This window comes from Vigna umbellata, chromosome 1 (genome assembly GCF_029865625.1).
Source record: "Vigna umbellata cultivar VRB3 chromosome 1, Vumbellata_1.0, whole genome shotgun sequence".
NCBI classification, from domain to species: domain Eukaryota; kingdom Viridiplantae; phylum Streptophyta; class Magnoliopsida; order Fabales; family Fabaceae; genus Vigna; species Vigna umbellata.
Window position 1 is genome coordinate 104,474,316 of NC_142165.1, and position 18,301 is coordinate 104,492,616.

At 35.1% G+C, this 18,301-nt stretch overlaps 3 protein-coding genes across 8 annotated transcripts; 1 reads left to right on the top strand and 2 right to left on the bottom strand.

Moving 5' to 3' along the window:
* Positions 1–275: 275 nt before the first annotated feature.
* On the top strand, positions 276–1,915 carry LOC124823752 (putative xyloglucan endotransglucosylase/hydrolase protein 23). Its single transcript, XM_047296048.2, has 3 exons — positions 276–658; positions 822–1,015; positions 1,304–1,915. Exons 1-3 carry the CDS (start codon positions 398–400, stop codon positions 1,698–1,700), a joined length of 852 nt encoding a protein of 283 aa, XP_047152004.2. The 5' UTR covers positions 276–397; the 3' UTR covers positions 1,701–1,915.
* Positions 1,916–6,073: 4,158 nt separating this feature from the next.
* LOC124823716 (ribosomal RNA processing-like protein) lies at positions 6,074–8,760 on the bottom strand. Of its 3 annotated transcripts, none has more exons than XM_088105325.1 (2): positions 7,078–8,760; positions 6,074–6,398 (listed from the first exon to the last, which is right to left on the bottom strand). In XM_088105325.1, the coding sequence occupies exons 1-2, from the start codon at positions 8,666–8,668 to the stop codon at positions 6,358–6,360; spliced, it is 1,632 nt and encodes a 543-aa protein (XP_087961451.1). In that variant the 5' UTR covers positions 8,669–8,760; the 3' UTR covers positions 6,074–6,357. The 3 variants fall into 3 exon arrangements, with proteins under 3 accessions (XP_087961451.1, XP_047151988.1, XP_047151962.1); XM_047296032.2 differs by having other exon boundaries at positions 7,271–8,759; XM_047296006.2 differs by lacking the exon at positions 6,074–6,398 and having other exon boundaries at positions 6,820–8,759.
* A 6,528-nt stretch (positions 8,761–15,288) lies between these two features.
* LOC124823763 (uncharacterized) lies at positions 15,289–17,971 on the bottom strand. 4 transcript variants are annotated; one of them, XM_047296063.2, is made up of 8 exons: positions 17,688–17,971; positions 17,362–17,590; positions 17,215–17,279; positions 17,082–17,146; positions 16,781–16,867; positions 16,574–16,704; positions 16,005–16,110; positions 15,289–15,740 (listed from the first exon to the last, which is right to left on the bottom strand). In XM_047296063.2, the coding sequence occupies exons 1-8, from the start codon at positions 17,954–17,956 to the stop codon at positions 15,568–15,570; spliced, it is 1,125 nt and encodes a 374-aa protein (XP_047152019.2). In that variant the 5' UTR covers positions 17,957–17,971; the 3' UTR covers positions 15,289–15,567. The 4 variants fall into 4 exon arrangements, with proteins under 4 accessions (XP_047152019.2, XP_047152012.2, XP_087961453.1 ...); XM_047296056.2 differs by having other exon boundaries at positions 17,215–17,285; XM_088105327.1 differs by lacking the exon at positions 17,082–17,146 and having other exon boundaries at positions 17,171–17,279.
* Positions 17,972–18,301: the final 330 nt, after the last annotated feature.

An 18,301-nucleotide genomic window follows, 5' to 3' on the forward strand; every position in this document is an offset into this window, starting at 1 on the left:
AAGTTTTCAAGTGCAATTATGTGTACATTCAATTTATAGTAGTAATAAAAACTGCTTTGGGTTTAGGACCCATATAATTGGAGAACATTTGGATATACATATCAGCCCTCATTAGCTGTCATGGTCCCACACGAAGCTAGCCCTCATCAAAGACAAGTCAACCCTATTGCACCCTACACGTTTGTAGTTTTTTCCCAACCACTTCCACCACCTCCAAAAACCCAATGACCATAATTGCCTCCTCTACAAAGCACTCCCTATATATAGTTTCATAACTTTGCATGCACTACCACCCTCACCAGATACTTTTTCTCTTGGCCTTTTCTGCCCCTCTTTCTCTTGCTCAACATTTTCCAACCAAATTAATTAAAACCAAACTTAGGCACCACTTCTTGGAATGACAAATAAGATATTTCTTTCCCTTCTTTTCCTAGGCTACGTGGTTGCGGTCTCTGCTGGTAACTTCAACCAAGACTTTGAGATAACTTGGGGTGATGGTCGTGCCAAAATCCTCAACAATGGAGAACTTCTCACTCTGTCCCTAGACAAGGCCTCTGGCTCTGGATTTCGTTCCAGGAATGAATACTTGTTTGGAAAAATTGACATGCAGCTAAAGCTCGTTCCTGGTAACTCTGCAGGCACAGTCACAGCTTATTATGTAAGTGTCCTAACTTTCATGCTGTTCTTCATTAATTAATATAACTCTTTATTGGTTTTACCACATCATCAGCTACATGTGTTGAATATTTTGCATGAGATCAGTGCAAACTTGGTATTATACATATAAAGAAAGATATTAACCATATACTTGCTTGCTGCAGCTATCTTCTCTTGGAAATGCTCATGATGAAATAGATTTTGAATTTCTGGGCAACTTGAGTGGTGATCCTTATATTCTTCATACAAATGTATTCACACAAGGGAAAGGTAACAGGGAACAACAGTTCTATCTGTGGTTCGACCCCACCAAAGACTTCCACACATATTCCATTCTTTGGAATCCTCAGAGCATCATGTAAAAATACATGCATATCTCTTTTCTCTCTTTATGTCCTACTTACAAAAAACATGCAAACTATATCCTAGTTTTTAATTTAAGAATCAAAGATAAAACTGTTGTTAGATACAGATTTTAAAATAAGTACTATAAAATTTTTAAAAAAAAGTACTTAACAAAGATATTCATCCTTGAATGACAGATATCTTTCTTACACTATATATCTGTTTGAGAAGCTAAATAAACAAAAACCAGAAGCTGCTGTAATAATTTATGATTAACCTTTTCTTGTTATTCTCATGTTAGATTCTCTGTGGATGGGACACCCATAAGGGAATTCAAGAATCTTGAATCAAAAGGGGTTTCTTTTCCCAAAAACCAAGCCATGAGGATATATTCAAGCCTTTGGAATGCTGATGACTGGGCCACAAGAGGAGGTTTAGTGAAAACTGATTGGAGTCAAGCCCCATTCACAGCCTCTTACAGGAACTTCAATGCTCAAGCATGTGTTTGGACTTCTTCTTCAGGCTCATCTTGTTCATCTAACAATCCATCATCAAACCAATCATGGATGAAGCAATCAATGGATGCAACAGGGCAAGCCAGAATTCAGTGGGTGCAAAAGAACTACATGATATACAACTACTGCACAGATACCAAGCGATTCCCACAAGGTCTTCCTCCTGAATGCACAATCGCATGAGAACGAAGCTAACCCTCTCACACCGCGCGAATTCAATTTTTTTTTCATGTTTGTGTAAATTAGTAAAAACACTGTTGGGTCCTCTGGTTTATACTTCAATCTGCATCCTATTGTCTGTGAAATAGTGTGCAAATGAGATTCGTTGTAATTTTGGTTATAATAAATTTGTTGGAGAGTTATAGATTAAAAGAATAAATTAAGGTTGATTTTCATTATCTTCTTCTTCCAATGGTCAGAGGTCAAATAAAAATCTAAGGAAAACCAGAATGTTCCAGCATAATATAAAAGAATAATAAATTTTTGATGAATTCAAATATAAAAGTTATCTTCACTCGGTCATACTTTAAAAAATGAGAATAAGTTTTATGTTTTTGCTGGGTCAATAAAAATCTAGATTGAGGTTGATTAAGTAAAAGGCTTAGCTGGTGGGATTTATTTTCTCTGTCGTCTTTGTTTAATTTTTTATGTGTACATATTACCAATTCAGTAAAGGTTGTAAACATCGACCATTGAAGATTTTTATTTCATAAAATTATATTGAATGAAAATGCTTTTGAAATTATGCAATTATAATAGAAATAGTTTTTATACCATAAAATATGTAAAATAATATGAGATAAATAATAAAGGTGCTACATAATCTAACTGTGCAAATATATTGAAAAACGTTAATAAAATAAGGGATAAATAAGTTAATACAACAATTACAAAAATATTTCATATAAGAACAATATTTACATATTCAGTATAAAAAGTTAATAATTATATTAGTTTTATTTAATCTTCTTGATTAATTTCTTTCCTTAACAAAATTTAAAAAAAATGTCATAGATCTATAATTTGTTTTTTATTATAATTAAGACAATATATAAATACATATAGGACTGAATTAATTATTTATTCCAAAATGTCTATATTAATCGAATATTTGATTTTCTATTTTTTCTTATGTATGGTGAAAGTTATTGTTTTTTCTTAAAATTATTGTGGTACACTACTAGTATGGTTGAATGAGAGGTTGAAAGGTAGCAGCGTGAACTTAACAATATCGAGAAGGAATAAGTATGGTAAAGCCGCTGCTGCGCCTTCAAACTTTAATCTCTCTTGTTCCGTTCTGCTATAATAAGATTGCACCCAAAACATGAATATCTATAAATTAAATTATAATTAACTAAATTAACATTTAAAACTAGTATATCATTTATTCTACTGAGTCAAAGATATAAATTTAAGAAACGAGTATTATTGATATATATATATATATATAGATTTAAACTCTTTAGTTTTCCCTATTTATGCGGGGTTTTCCCATTTTGATATTATTCTTATTAGAATCTCCAAGTGAGTCCTTAAAAGTGTTAATTTGAATCAATTGAGTCTCTGCCGTTAAATTTACTTAACAGGATTAAGTTTGTGCACAAGTGGAAGGTTGATGTGTCTATTTTTTAAGACGTGGCATGGTGAGAGTTGAAACGTGACATGGTGAGACCTGGAATTTGGTAAAATGTAATAATTTAATATTTATGTGGGTAAATGAAGAAAAATTATCTTTTCCAAGAGCAGAAACCATTCTCAATGCAGAAAAATCCAACAGGGGAGCTCTTTTGCGTGAAGAGATTGGAGCAATTCTTGGCACCCATTTTAGATCGAAGAGGATTCTCATAAGCTATGGAGTTAACCATATCAAAAGAGTCACCAAAAGCATTGTCAGAAGTACTGGAAGAACCATTTAACATTCAGATCAAACTGATCCGCCCATAAATTCTCTGTCCTAAACAAACCCAGCAACCCCATTTAACATTCAAATCAAAACCCACAAAGCTAAGATGTTCTTCTTCAAGACATTCTCAACAAAAACAATTAACTTTTTTCTTCTAATTTGTATTTTAATCCACTCACATTGGTTCCAAATCTCCTACCATGCCTATTATCCTTCTTTGTTTTAATTTTCTCTAACTAATGCTAATTTTAAACAAAGATACCCTATTTAACATGAATCGATTGAAAAATTGGAACCAAAGGTAAACGAAAAATGATACCCTGGAGTTGAAGGGCATTAAGGTAGAAGGTAAAGATGTCAGTTTCAGTGTTGCAGTGACTAAGAAATGATAAGAATGGATATTGAGTTTGTTGTTGGATTGTTGATGATGAGAACCACCATAAGAATATTCATTGAGGCGCATCGGGTTACTGTACGAGACTGATTTCGGCTCGGATCTCGTTATAGGCGTATTCGATACCGGAATCTGGCCGGAGCGCCAGAGTTTCAGCGGTCGTGACCTGGGGCCCGTTCCTGCCTAGTGGAAGGGCGAGTGCGTCGCCGGGAAGAGCTTCTCGGCTACCTCATGCAACCGAAAAATCATCGGAGCTAGGTACTTCTCCGAAGGGTACGAGGCCACCAACGGGAAGTTGAACGAGACCGTCCACCTTTTTTAAAAAATAAAATCCTAGCTAATTAATTTCAAAGACTTTCGTTTATGTGTGGATGGAAACTCAATTTCAGGAGATGAGGGGTTTGGATCCTTCCAAACAGATATGTATCAAGCAATTGTTGCTGCTACTGTTCGGGAGATGAGGGGTTTGGATCCTTCCAAACAACATTCTGCTTCCATACTTCAATTTCAACAACCGCAGAATTTCCCAAACAGGACAACTGCTTTTGTGCAGGCCCAGATGTCGCAGCAGGCCCAGATGTCGCAGCAGCCACAACATCAGCAGATTTTTGGAAATAATCAAGAGAATCAACATTCACCACAATCTCAGCTGCAAACTCAGGCTCATCTTCAGCAAGCTATCTCTTCCTTGTGCCAACAACAAAACTTTTCTGATTCGAATGGGAACTCTGAGCCTACTATTGTTTCTCCCCTGCACAGTATCTTGGGTTCATTCTCGCCGCGTTCAACGCTGCCGTGGTCGACGACGTCGACGTGGTGTCGCTTAAGGTCGGAGGAGTGGTGGTGTCGTACCACCTCGATGAGATTGCGATTGGCGCCTTCGGCGCCACCTTAGCTGGCCTTTTTGTTCCTCCTTAGCTGGCAATGACGGTCTCGGTGGCCTCACAGTGACGAATGTGGCGTCTTAGGTTACCACCGTAGACCACTAAACTCCTTCAACATTGAGGCACGAGATGGTGGATGCGTGAAGAAGGTGGCGATGTAACAAAGGCGATATTGACGTTTTCACGATGGCTTCACGGTTGCTGCATAGCAAGATGGTAATGGCGAGACTGAAGGCTTTACAGCGACTTTACGACGACGATCGTTAGGGTAATTAGGTTTGTGCTGTTGGAAAAGATGACTCTGACATAGTATGAGTGATGTGGCAAAAAATGGCCACGTCAATGTTCTAACATGTGCACAAACTTAACCCCACTAAGACAGGGGCTTCATTGATTCAAATTAGCGCTTTTAAGAACTCAATTGGAGATTCTAATAAGAAGGAATCAAAATAACTAAATAGTTTAAACCTATATATATTACGCAAATTTTAGGAAAAGATGAATTCAAATTTAACTAATTTTTCTGACAGTCTCAATAGCCCGGGTTAAAATAGAATTTAATTTAATTTCATCAAAATACATCGTATACTAATTTAAATCAATTCCCTAAAATGCATTACATATAAATTCAACCATATTCTACTGGAGAAAAAAGGGATATGACAAGTTAGCTTTGTAAGTAAAATTATTAATGTAAATGTTTATAGTGTCAATTATTAAGAGAAAAATTATAAATTAATAAATAATTATTAAAAATATATACTAACTTATTATTGAAGGACAATAAAAATATACGCTATTGACAACCTTATATTAGGTACTGTAATTGAATTATATTAAATGTTTGAAAAGTGACTCCACTTTGATGTCAATTTGCTTGCGTCAAGACCATTAATTTTCAGCACCGTAACAAAATAAAGTACCATGAAACCACTTTGGGGTAATGAGCTGTCATTACAATCACAAGTCAACCTAAAAACCTTAGGAAGTTAATCAACCCACTCAATAGCCCTTGAAAACGAAAACGAAACCTTATCAAATCATATGATTCGAAGGTGAACTCTACATTCGTTACAACGTTCCCAAAGAAAATCAACAATTTTCACGGGAATGTAAAAGAATGACTTTCCCACAGAACATATCCATACTCAAACTTTGACTATGAAATCAATATCATGCTTTAACAAAATGCAACTCTTCAAAGGCCATACATGACAAAAATCACTAGTTTTATAAGGAAAAGAAAAATTACAAGTTTCATATAAACGTGATCCTATCTTCACCCACCATAAAACCAACGCAACGAACTAAACAGGGGGTCATTGAGTTCAACATTGAGAATTTTATATAAAACAATAGCCCTAGAACAACGATAGAGAATCGAAAGTAATTGATATAAGCTTTTATTGCGTCAAAAACTTCATGTTCTATTGCACCGAAAACCCAAAAAGTATATATTTTTTTTTCCTACGATGGCCTATCTGTATTATGTACACAAACAGAATTAGAAAAGCATATAAAAAAATAGCAAAATTAACTCACAAAATGTCTCAAAAATTCACCAGGAGGCTTGAGTACCGCAGATCCATAACGCCTAGTATTCCTCCCTTGTTTTCTTAACACATCACGCGAGGTGTGAACGGGTTGATTGTCATCATGTTACCAGTGCACCGCCAATGTCAAAGAACCTATAGACTTGCCTGTTAATAACCAGAAGTGAGGTATCACTCTAATGACTCCAACACAGTGCAAAACAATGAACCATCGTTCTCAACTTCTTATCCGCCTTAAAATATCAGCAGGTACACCTACTGCTGATACAAAACTCACAAGCCTTCTTTTCATTATCAAAAGAAAGGCAAATCCTCTACTTGCTACCCATATCTTACAAATTGGCACCAAAAAAGCTATAGAGATTCTTTGTGATGGTTTGAAATAAATAATCCTATCACACTTCTCAAATATAGCACACTGATGTCTCAGCATTAGTTGAAACTACTATGAAGACAGTCCCACAGTTCAAGGGCGAGGAATTAGAGGAAATGTTTAAGAAATCATATCCTCAGTGTGATAAATACAGAGGAAATGTTATCATTTTCAGCCACACAAAAGGCAATCATCAAGCATTTAAAAGTTTTTTCATCACATCATAGCAAGGAGCTGTGGATAAATACAGAACTACAAGACAAATTGCTTTTCAATTGGTGCAGCAGAAATGAATTATCACAATAAACTTCCAAAAATTTCATAAAAATAACTAAAACTGTATGACAAAAACAAGACATGGAAACACAACACCCTAACAAGGTTCAGGAAATCAAATCATTCATGCAGCACGCAGTTTTAATTTCTTCAGGCGTTTGACAGATGGAGAAACACCTTTAATTGCCTTCCTGGCCTTCTTCATTTTTTGCTTTTTCATAGGAGGTGGCATCTCCCTGATGGGACCCGGAGGCACACCCTTTTTGAGTGCACTTCCTCTGGGTGTCGCAGAGGGAGGCAACCTCAAACTCTGAGGAGGTAAAGGACTGTGTGGTTTCCACACCAAGTTATTTTTCATTGAAAATCTTACCTTCTTTGCACTCTTTTCTCCACTCTTTGCCACGGCACTCTCTTTACCAACAACGCCATTCAAATCAGCTGAATCCTGGGAGGCCTTCCCTTTCAAACTCTTTGTCCTCTTCCTCTTCTTAGACACAGTTTTGGAGGTAGCAGACACAACCTCAGGCGATTCAGACACACTTGCTGCTTCTTCATCCAAACCCGTCTCCTCAGCCACTTTCTCAAACTGCTTTTGCAGGTTAGCAATCACAGTCTCACTGAACATCATCGCGTTTCCATCATTAGCATTATCACCATTCTCACTAGCCACATTCTCCTTGCCACTCTGCGCAGCACCAGCGAGATCAGACGTATCACCCTTCTTCTTCTTCCTCCTCCTCCTCTCCGTACTCTCGCCCCCATTAACATTCACCTCCTTAACCTTCTCACACTTCTTCAACACTTCACCATTACCAACAACCTCTGCGGGCCCTAATGGAACCAATTCCGGCACTTCCTCTTCATCAACAACATCAGGAATCAGGATCTGAACCCCCGAATTCACAGCCTCCTTCTCCAACTTCAAAAACTCAGAATGCAGCGCAAACAGCACCTTCCTATTTCCCTGCCAGCACTCAGCAGAAGAACCCATTTCATATAACCTCCCGGAAAACCCCATAGTCAAGGCAACAGTTCCAAGAACGACAACCTCGTCACTAGAATCAGCAATCTCGTCCCCACTCTTCTTAACCCCCAACAACGCTTTCCCATTCTTAAGCAACAAACCAAACACGCCAGACCTAATCTTCCCTACCAACACCTTATCGTGGACCCTCCCCAAAGCGGAAATAAACGGCTTCAACAACACTTCCAGAACCTGCTGCTTAAGTGGTAGAAAAGAGCGAAGCTCCTCAAGAAAAACAGTGGCAATGTGGTAATTAACACCGTTGCCGTGGGCCTTATTCTCCTGAGCGGAGAAAGTCCCCTCGTCGAAAACACCCATTAAGCTCTCCACAAGTTGGAGATCCCAGGAATTGGTTTTCAGTAGAGAGAAGAACTTGGAGACGAACCTGCGGATGAGAAGGTAGAACTTGTCGAGTCGAAGGGCATCGATTCCGGACCACTCGCGGCGCATGGTGAGAAGGAAGATGGAAAAGTACTGGACGGCGAGAGGGAGGTGGAGGGACAGGAGAAGAGATGATAAGCGATCGACAAGGTCGGCTTGGACGAGGGGCTTGTCGGAGTGCCACATGCAGTAGAAAAGACCCTTCCAGAGCTTCTTGGCGTCGTCGTTTGAGAGCGGTTGTGACTGCGAAGGAAGCCACGATTTGAGGAGGAGGCGAAGAGTTTTCTCTCTGGTGGTTTTCTTACAGCACGCCAGCTGCTTGATCAGAGACCGACCCACCTGGGACGCCTGCTCCTCCTCCATTCCCAAACACAAACCCTAGTTGCTGCTGCGTTCACCGTCGCAACGCCTTTGGAGTTCTTTTAACAAAACCCTAACAGGTACGGCGGTAGCAGCCCGCTGCGGGTTTTAACAATCTGATTTTTAGAAAAAAAATTTCCTGTAATAATATTTTTTAAAAATAACTAACCTAATTAAACTCAATTTTATTTTATTTATCAAAGTTGAGGGGATGGCAATGGGTCGGGTCGGACACGGATAGTGCCTACCCACAACCCGACTTGACAAAAAAAATTCATCCGCTACCCGATTCGCTACTCGCACGGATATCCGCTTAAAAAATATCTGCGGGTATTTTAAAACTCGCGGATACTCATGGATATCCGCGGATACCCGCAAATATTAAAAAAAAATATTTTAATAAATTATTAAAATAAAATTTAAATAGAATTACAAAAAATATATAAAATATAATATAAATTAAATTAAATTTAAATTTAAATTCAATTTTAATTAAATTTAATCTTGTAAAATATAAATTAATATTAATTTTAATTAAATTTAACTTAATAAAATATAAATTAAATTTTTATTTTTTCTTTTTGCGGGTACGGATAGTATAATACCCGCATCCGACCCGTTTATAAGCGGGTATTAAACTATCCACTATCCGCGGGTTGCGGGTAGTAAATATCCGCAGGTATTAACTATCCGTCGCGGATTTTATCCGCGGGCGCGGATTTTTTTGTCATCCCTAGTTGACGGGTTTGGAATTCCATTTCATGGGTCGAAATTCAGTTATCTCAAAAACGGATTTTCGATTTGATTTTTCTTTTTTTCAAATATTTTAAAACAATGAATAAAATTTTAAAAACTTAAATAATAAAATAAAGGATTTGATGTTAATGGATATTGTAAAATCTCATAAAATGGTATCTTAGAAGTGGTGATAGTCTAAAAATAGTGAGACTCAATTATTTTAATATTATACGGTTTTATTATAAATAATTTTGTTATAAAACGAGTTTCACTATTTTAAAACGTATCATCTCTCTAGAAACCACTTTTCTAGGTTCTCTACCTTCTCTATAAGAGTTCTAACTTCTGAGTCATCTCTTTGAGGATCAGGAGGTAACTGATTGACCATGACAACAAGGTCTACAAATCTAACCGTTCTAACTCCTATACGTTCTTGATTTATTTAGAGTTCTAAGGACTCTATCCGTTTTCAATTTGGTGTTTCCTAGGTTCGTCTAGGTATTCCTTATATGGTTTAAGTAATCGGCGGAGCATTTTTAGAGTTGGGCAGTTTCTTTGAGAGGTAAGGGAAACTAGTTAGCTCTTTTAAAATTTGTAATATGTTGTGTGAATTTGAGATTATTATAATTAAGCTGTTTAAGTTAAAAAGTGTGATTTTGTAGGTAGAAATTGGATGAATGCATGCTTTGTATGTTGATTGATGTTGATAATGTGTGGAATTTGTTATATATGTGTTATGATGTCATAGTTGAGGTTCTTGAGTTGAATTGTACCAAAATGGGAATCTTATATAGGAGAGTAATCTTGGTTGTTGGTGGTTTGGTATAAAATAAAGGTTTAAGATAGTAAAAAAGGTGAGAAAGGGTTGTTTAATTGAATTAGTGGAATTGAGGTTGTTTATGAACTGATTTGGATTTTGTTTAACATTTGGAATGTTAGAGAATTGGGAGTAGAGTGTTTTGGTAATGAGGTAGAGTTCTACTTGTGTTAGAACTCAATTTGGAGAAAGTGGGGTAGTGAAAACTTGAGTTTGAAGTTTTGTGTGCAAAGGGTCAGTTTGGAGAGTCTTGGTAAGTCATTTGGGACTTGTTAGAGTCCCTAAGTTGTTTGGAATTATGCCACAAATAGCCAAATTCAATTTGAGTCTCTAAGTTGAATTTTTGTAAGTTTTTGGGAAAGATCTTGAGGTTACTTGTTGAGATTGATGTTAGAAGAGTTTAAACACCCTTGGTTGAGTATATTTGAATGTATAACACAATTTAAGAAGGTTAGAAGTTGGGAAAATTATATCGAATTGGTCTAGGGCAATTTGGGGTGATAATTCTGCAGTTTTCGTGCTGCAGAATTATGCAGACTCGCTGAATGAATGAATTTGCTCAGCGAAAGGTCAAAAGTTTGGTTTGCTGTCAGAGGACTTTCGCTTAGCGAATGGTGTGCGCTGAGTGAATTGTTGAGGTCTGGGAGCATTGTCAGTTTTACCCTTGTTTTTGTTTTTGTGTTGTCTGTTGTGTGTTGTTTCTCTTTTGCGATGATCACCTTAATAGTGTGAGCTTAGGGATAAAATCTTTCAGTTGACTCAACGGGAGGTTGGGAGTGAAGCTTGCAGTTTAGGTTGTACTTTTATTCTTCAGGTGGAAATTTTTATTTATAGTATATTTGTAGTGCTTGTTATATCATTATCCATGTAATGTTCATTTTAGTAGTCTTATATTACTAAATTGGGATGTTACAGATATTCATTGACATTATTTAATTTATTTTTTAATATAAATTATTATTATTAATAATGATTTATATAAAAAAGGAAAGTAATTACATTATATTTTAATTATTCTTCATAAAAAATAAATATTTAAAAAATAACTAAAAAGCACATTTAAAAAAAATTAAAGAAAGAGTTTCAAATTGTATTAATTATAATTTAATTATTTATAACAATATTAAAATATAAGGTATGTTAATAAAAAATTAAAATTTATTATTAGTTGTATAAATTAAAAAATTAGTTGGAAAAATTTTGCTTTAAATATTAAAAAGTATAAATTTAATTGAGATAAAAGAGTTGTTTGACATAGATAATTATATATTTATATTTATAAAAGTATAATAGATTCAACTCATTATTTCAAAGATTAATTTTAAAACATGTTAAATAATATTTAATGATGAAACATTTAAATATAATAAAAAATAAAAAATGTATATTTAGGATTTAGGGTTTAATGTTTAGTGTTTAAGGTTTGGGGTTTAAGGTTTGAGGTTTGAGGTATACAATTAGGGTATAGGTTTAGGGCTCATAGTTTAGAGCTTAGGGTTTGAGGCTTAGGGTTTAGGGCTTACGGGTTAATGCTTAGGGTTTATGGTTTACGGTTTAAGGATTAAGGTTTATGGTTTAGGGTATGGGGTTTAGGGTATGGGGTTTAGGGTATTGGGTTTAGGGTATGGTGTTTCAGGTATGAGGTTTGAGGTTTTGGGGTTAGGATTTAGGGTCTAGGGTTTAGGGTATTGGGGTTAGGGTCTAGGGTATATGGTCTAGGGTCTATGATTTATGGTATTGGGTTTAGGGTATTAGGTTTAGGGTAGTGGGTTTAAAGTTTAGGGTTTATGGTTTATAGTTTATGGTTTAGGGTTTATGGTTTATGGTATATGGTTTAAGTTTTAGGGTATAAGGTTTAAGGTTTATGGTATTGGGTTTAGGGTATTAGGTTTAGGGTACTGGGTTTAGAGTTTATGGTTTATAGTTTATGGTTTAGGGTTTATGGTTTACAGTTTATGGTTTATGGTTTATGGTTTATGGTTTATGGTTTATGGTTTATGGTTTATGGTTTATGGTTTATGGTTTATGGTTTATGGTTTATGGTTTATGGTTTATGGTTTATGGTTTATGGTTTATGGTTTATGGTTTATGGTTTATGGTTTATGGTTTATGGTTTATGGTTTATGGTTTATGGTTTATGGTTTATGGTTTATGGTTTAGGGTTTAGGGTATATGGTTTAGGTTTTAGGGTATAAGGTTTAAGGTTTAGGGTATTGGGTTTAGGATATTGGGTTTAGGGTTTAGAGTTTATGGTTTATGCTTTAGGGTTTAAGGTTTGGGGTTTGTGATTTATGGTTTATGGTTTAAGTTGCAGTGTTTAGGGTTTAAAGTTTAGGGCTTAGGGTATTGGGTTTGAGGTTTAGGGTAGGGTTTAATGTTTAGGGTTTATGGTTTAGAGTTTAGGGTTTACTGTTTAAGGTTTAGGGCTTAGTGTTTAGGGTTTAAGGTTTAAAGTTTATGAGTTAGCGTTTAGGGTTTATGGTTTAGGGTTTACGGGTTAGGGTTTATGGTTTATGGTTTATGGTTTATGGTTTTGGGTTTATGGTTTTGGGTTTAGGGTTTAGGGTTTAAGGTTTATGGTTTAGGGTTTAGGGGTTATGATTTAGGGTTTAAGGTCTAAGGGTTATGGTTTAGGGTTTACGATTTGGGGTTTAGGCTTTATGGTTTATGGTTTAGGGATTGAGGTTTAGGGTTTAGGGTTTTGTGTTTAGGGTTTGTGGTTTAGGGTTTTGTGTTTAGGGTTTGTGGTTTAGGGTTTATGGGTTATGGTGAAGGGTTTATGGTTTAGGGTTTAGTGTATTGTGTTTAGTGTTTTGGGTATAGGGTTTAGGGTATTGTGTTTAGTGTTTTGGGTATAGGGTGTTGGGTATAGGTTTAGGGTTTTGGGTTTAGGGATTTCTGTTTAGCGTTTATGGTTTAGGGTTTAAGGTTTATGGTATTTGGTTTTGGGTTTATTGTTTAAGATTTATGGTTTTGGATTTAAGGTTTAAGGTTAGGGTTTAGGGTATTGTATTTATGGTTTATGGTCCAGGGTTTAGGGTTTAGGGTTTATGGTTTAGGGTTTATGGTTTCGGGTTTAAGGTATTGGGTTCAAGGTTTATGGTCTAGGGTTTAGGATTAAGGTTTATGGTTTAGGGTTTATGGTTTAGGGTTTTGGGTTTAGAGTTTTGAGTTTTGGGTTTTGGGTTTAGGATTTAGGGTTTTGAGTTTTGGGTTTAGGGTTATGGTGTAGGGTTTATGATATTGGATTTAGGGTTTATGGTTTATGGTTTATGATTCATGGTTTAGGGTTTATGATTTTTTATAAGTATAGGTATATAAGGATAAACAAGTGACATTGAAATACCTTAAATATAATTGAAATTGAACATGTAAGCATGAAGAAAAGCTAAAAAAACGCTAAATGGGTTGATTTTATGATTTGGATAATAAATAGTGATGTCAAAACGAGTCATCCGATCCAACACGGATTGACCGCTTAGTGAGTCGACCCAATCTGGGTAATTTTTTATCGAGTCAAATTTTTTTAACCCGGCTCAGTCCACAACGGGTTGGAGGATTAAATGGATTGGCTTACTAGCTCTCTGAAATTTTAAGTTTTTTTTTAATTCAAAAAAATTATAATTTGTTTGTAATTCAAATTTAAATAATTTCACTCTAAAATGGTGTTAAACTCGAGAGACAATTCAAAATAAAAAATTAACATACAACTCAAGTATAATTCAAAAGCAGATCAAAAAGCAAATAAATAAGTTTATAATATTGATAATTTTGTTGTCACTTGTGCATTTATAAGATTAAAGTTTTGAATGGATATATTTATAATATTTAAGTTTATTGAAACATCTATTTATAATATTTAAGTTTATTGGAACATCTTTTTTTATGTTCTCATTTACACTACAATAAAAAAAAGTTAATTAATAATATTTAAACACAAAATAATAAATAGTTTAATTAAACAATATGGATTGGTGAACCAACCCGATTCATCACCACATATTCAATCTAGATTAATCGATTCTAAATAAGTTGGATTGAAAATTAGTCCGTCCCTGACAATAGTGTTTCCGAGTAAAATCAATATTTGTTTTCTTTTTCTCAAGATTGCAAACCCTTAAACCCCTAGTTCCATTCTTCTTTCTTTGCCACTAAATCCCCATGTTGTAAAAGATTCACCATCACCAATGACCAAGTTTGTAAATGCCTTGTTTTTGCCTCCCCGATTTGGTCTTGTTGAAGAAGATTTTCCCCAAACAGAAGCACCTCTCTTGGTTGATGACACTCTTGTGCTGCTTCAGAGGTTGGATGCAGGTGGTGGTGCAATACGTCCCCATCTATAGTGTTATTGTTATCCAAGAAGACATGAAAATGTTCGCATCAAGAAGCTCACGAACTAGCACAACTGTGAACATAGATGGAAGAAGATGGTTGTGGCTGGGTGTGGATTTTTGAGTTCCAGAACACCAACTCCAAAACTTTTATTTTTTAATCAAAAAATACCTTTCAAAACACTAAATTTGAAAAATATAAAATAGTACATTTCAAAATAAATATTTTAAAAAGTAATTTTTTAATTTAGAAATATTTTCTAAAACACCCAATCAGAAATAGAATTTTTTGTTAATAGATATTTCGAAAAATATTTTTAGATTTAGAAATATTTTTTGAAATATTCAATCTAAAATACTTTTTTTTTTATATTTTTCGGATTGAGTGTTTCAAAAAATATATCAATATTTCTGCATTCCAATCCAGAAAATTTAAAACGAAAAGAGGTGTAAGATTTTTATTATATTTTCGTTGGGAATTATAAATTTTATGGGGTGTAGGAAGATAAATGGGGTGCAGGAAGAAGCAACCCTCGATTTAAGACCACAGCAGTCCAACGTTACTTATGCTAGTTCCTTGAACTTCATTAGCAAGAGTTGTAAGCTAGACATTATGAACATTAGTGGTTTGTGTCAGTTTAGACAATTGTGTTATGGGACATTCATAGGTGGAGATCGAAATTCCATTTCAAGAACACGTATAGAAGCAACTCACGAATGAAGGAGATTGGTGCAAGTAAGAACAACCGACCCACCTCTTTGACTATATACGAATGACAACAATAGTTAAACGATGATCATCTGACATAATAACAGAAGAATTGTTCTGCTCTAAAGATCCATTTGAAGGTTGACTCTAACATTTCAAACTAAATAACATTCTTCATCTTTCTTTTCCACATTCTCTTAAGCAACTCTTTAATATCGGTCAAGTGAAGTGATTATTTTATGTATTGAGTTTTTTTTCTCCTTTCTGTCCATCTCTAGTTGTCTCATTTACCCTGCTTTGCATGTCATCAATAAGCTTTCTTCCATATAAGATTGGCATACTCCGGATGATCAACAAAAGGATTCCGATTATGCTGATAAAATTTGCAGATCCTCTCATTTCTCAATTTTTCTTCCCTTGAAGGTGGATCAACCTCATTCCATTTTAATAAAGTGGTAAGGAGACCCATCTCTCTGTTTTCTGCATTCAATATTTTTTTCATTAAGTTGTCATCAAATTGTGGTTGAGATTCATGTCAATTTGGGATGATAAAATTACTACTAAAAAATATATAATCAGGAGATAAAATGAATTGTCCAATAAACAATTGAAATTAAAGTAAGATAGCTCATAATAATTTGAGGATTATTAAGCAAGGCATGTTCCCCCTAAGGGTTTGTGCCAAAATTCCAAATATACTGTGAATGAGAACTTCCATAGCTAAAGTGTTGAAGTTCAACATACCAATGTTAGGGGTATCCGAGAGTTGAAGACCTGGACTTTCCCCTGGTTGCCGGAAACAATAACAAACTGCCATGTACATTAATGCCCTTGCTATATCTCCTCTAACCTGAGATTAGTTTAACTTCAATAAATTTTATACTCACAATTGTCCAAATGAAGAAACATAAAATCTAATCACAAATAGATGAAGTACAATATCAATACTTTCATCATCTATCTCATTCCTTTAATTATTGTTATTAGTTTGCAACTACAAGTTAGTTGTGAAAATCAGATGTATTTGGACAATTGTTTTTTAATTTAGAATTTAAAATGTTTCATGAAAATATATATTGTTTATATATATATATATATATATATATATATATATATATATATATATATATATATATATATATATATATATATATATATATATATATATTTTTAGGAAAATATTTGAATTGTTTGAAATTAATTTCAAGTTATGTATAATTAAAAGAAGTAAGAATTTAAATTTCAAGTAAGACCAAATATCAAATATGAAGGTCTGAAACTGATAATTTTGAAAAGAGGACAGAAAGTATGACCTGCATAGGTGGTGCCCAGCTCTGCTTGTCTGATTCAGTGTCGAAAGCAGCTTCTTTGTTAGCTGGCCTCAAACATTTGGTTGAGCTAGTAACGCATTCACCATAGTACTTGTTCCCCCTTGATGAATTGACTGAGAGATACTTGGTGCATCAGCAACTGAAATTGCAATCTTGACTTGTAAATGAGGGAGCAGTGGCTTTCCTTACCATTTGCATCAGCAGGCCGAATGTTATGTAAGTCAGTCAAAGATGGACCTTTGGTCAGCCCATAAGAACGAGGCCATAGATGTTCCCCTGTGAAACAAAATTACTTAACTAGGTTTCTTATATTTCTACACTATGTATCTTCAAACATTTTGTATATTCACCCTTTATATACAAATTTATGAGCCAGAATGACCATGTTAGAAAACTAGCAAGAAAGCAAATGTAAAAAAAGTTTATGATAGTAAAGGAGAAACTAACATCTAAATCACGGTAAGTCTAACAAATTGATTAGTTTACTCACTGTTCCATCCCTCTGGTTTTCCTGATAACCGTTTTGGGACAACTCTCAAGGAGTAAATTTCAACTCTGCACATCGTGATCATTAGTTACCTAAAATCAAGCTAAGGCAATTAAAAGCCATGGCAAGTCTATACATTTCAGACGAAGCTTCTGGGTTATTAACATCCGCAGCATCAAGAACCTTAAGGGCATCCCACACCTGTTTCTACACAAACATTTCAATTCAGCTTGAAGATATAAATACAAATGGACAAAGCGTGTACATTTAAACCCCCAGTGACCTCTCGGTAGGACAAGGAATGGTGTGGGGCAATGATGCTATTCAATTGTCTCTTGAGTGCTTCACCAGTTAATCCTAAATTCTTTACGGGAGTATAGTAATTGCTAATGTCCTCACAGGGATAAGTAGAGGGAGTTGGATAATCAGAGGCTGCAGCAGCCAGATTCAGAGATAGCAAGTAAAAGGAAACAAGTCTAGAGAGCCATTTGCACAACATATCAAAACATGTCCTGAAGAAAAGGAAATAGTTCTTAGCTTCACATATCACAACCATGACAATACGGATCATTACCCGGCACCATAAAACGTAAACACAGACACACACACCTCTCGTTGACGCTGCCATAAATTGCAATCGGAGATTTCTGACGGCTTGAACTGACGACCCAATTGCGGCGGCGGCTCGGCGGCACTGGTCCGGCGGGTATGTGAAGTTGAAGTATTGGGAAGTGGCGGCGGCGACATGAAAAGAACGGGGTTGGGATCAGCTCAGTCGAGCCTAGCCTCATATTTGAAATGAGTGAATAAACTATTATCCACATCACAGCAGATCTGATATCAACTTTTTTATTCTTGTATGAAAGTAATTTCTCCATAACGTAAAAAAGAATAACCACCTAACTTTGTCAAAAACGTATCAAATGAATATACCTTGGTGTGAGAAAAGTACGTAAAATTGTTAAAATTTGATGGAAAATTTTTATGGTCATTGTTTTTAGCTGAACACTCAGTATGCTTAAATCATTTTTAATAGTATTAAGTTTATTCATGGTCGTATGTTAATTTCGAAAAGTTACTTTAATTTTATTACGTAACGTTCGTGCAATTCATTTATTTTTTTAAGGTGGCCTAATTAATATATTTGTTAAAAACATGCGTGCATTGATTTTCGAGCGATATGAAAGTAATTAAAGAATCGTAAAGAATGTTGACTAAGAGAT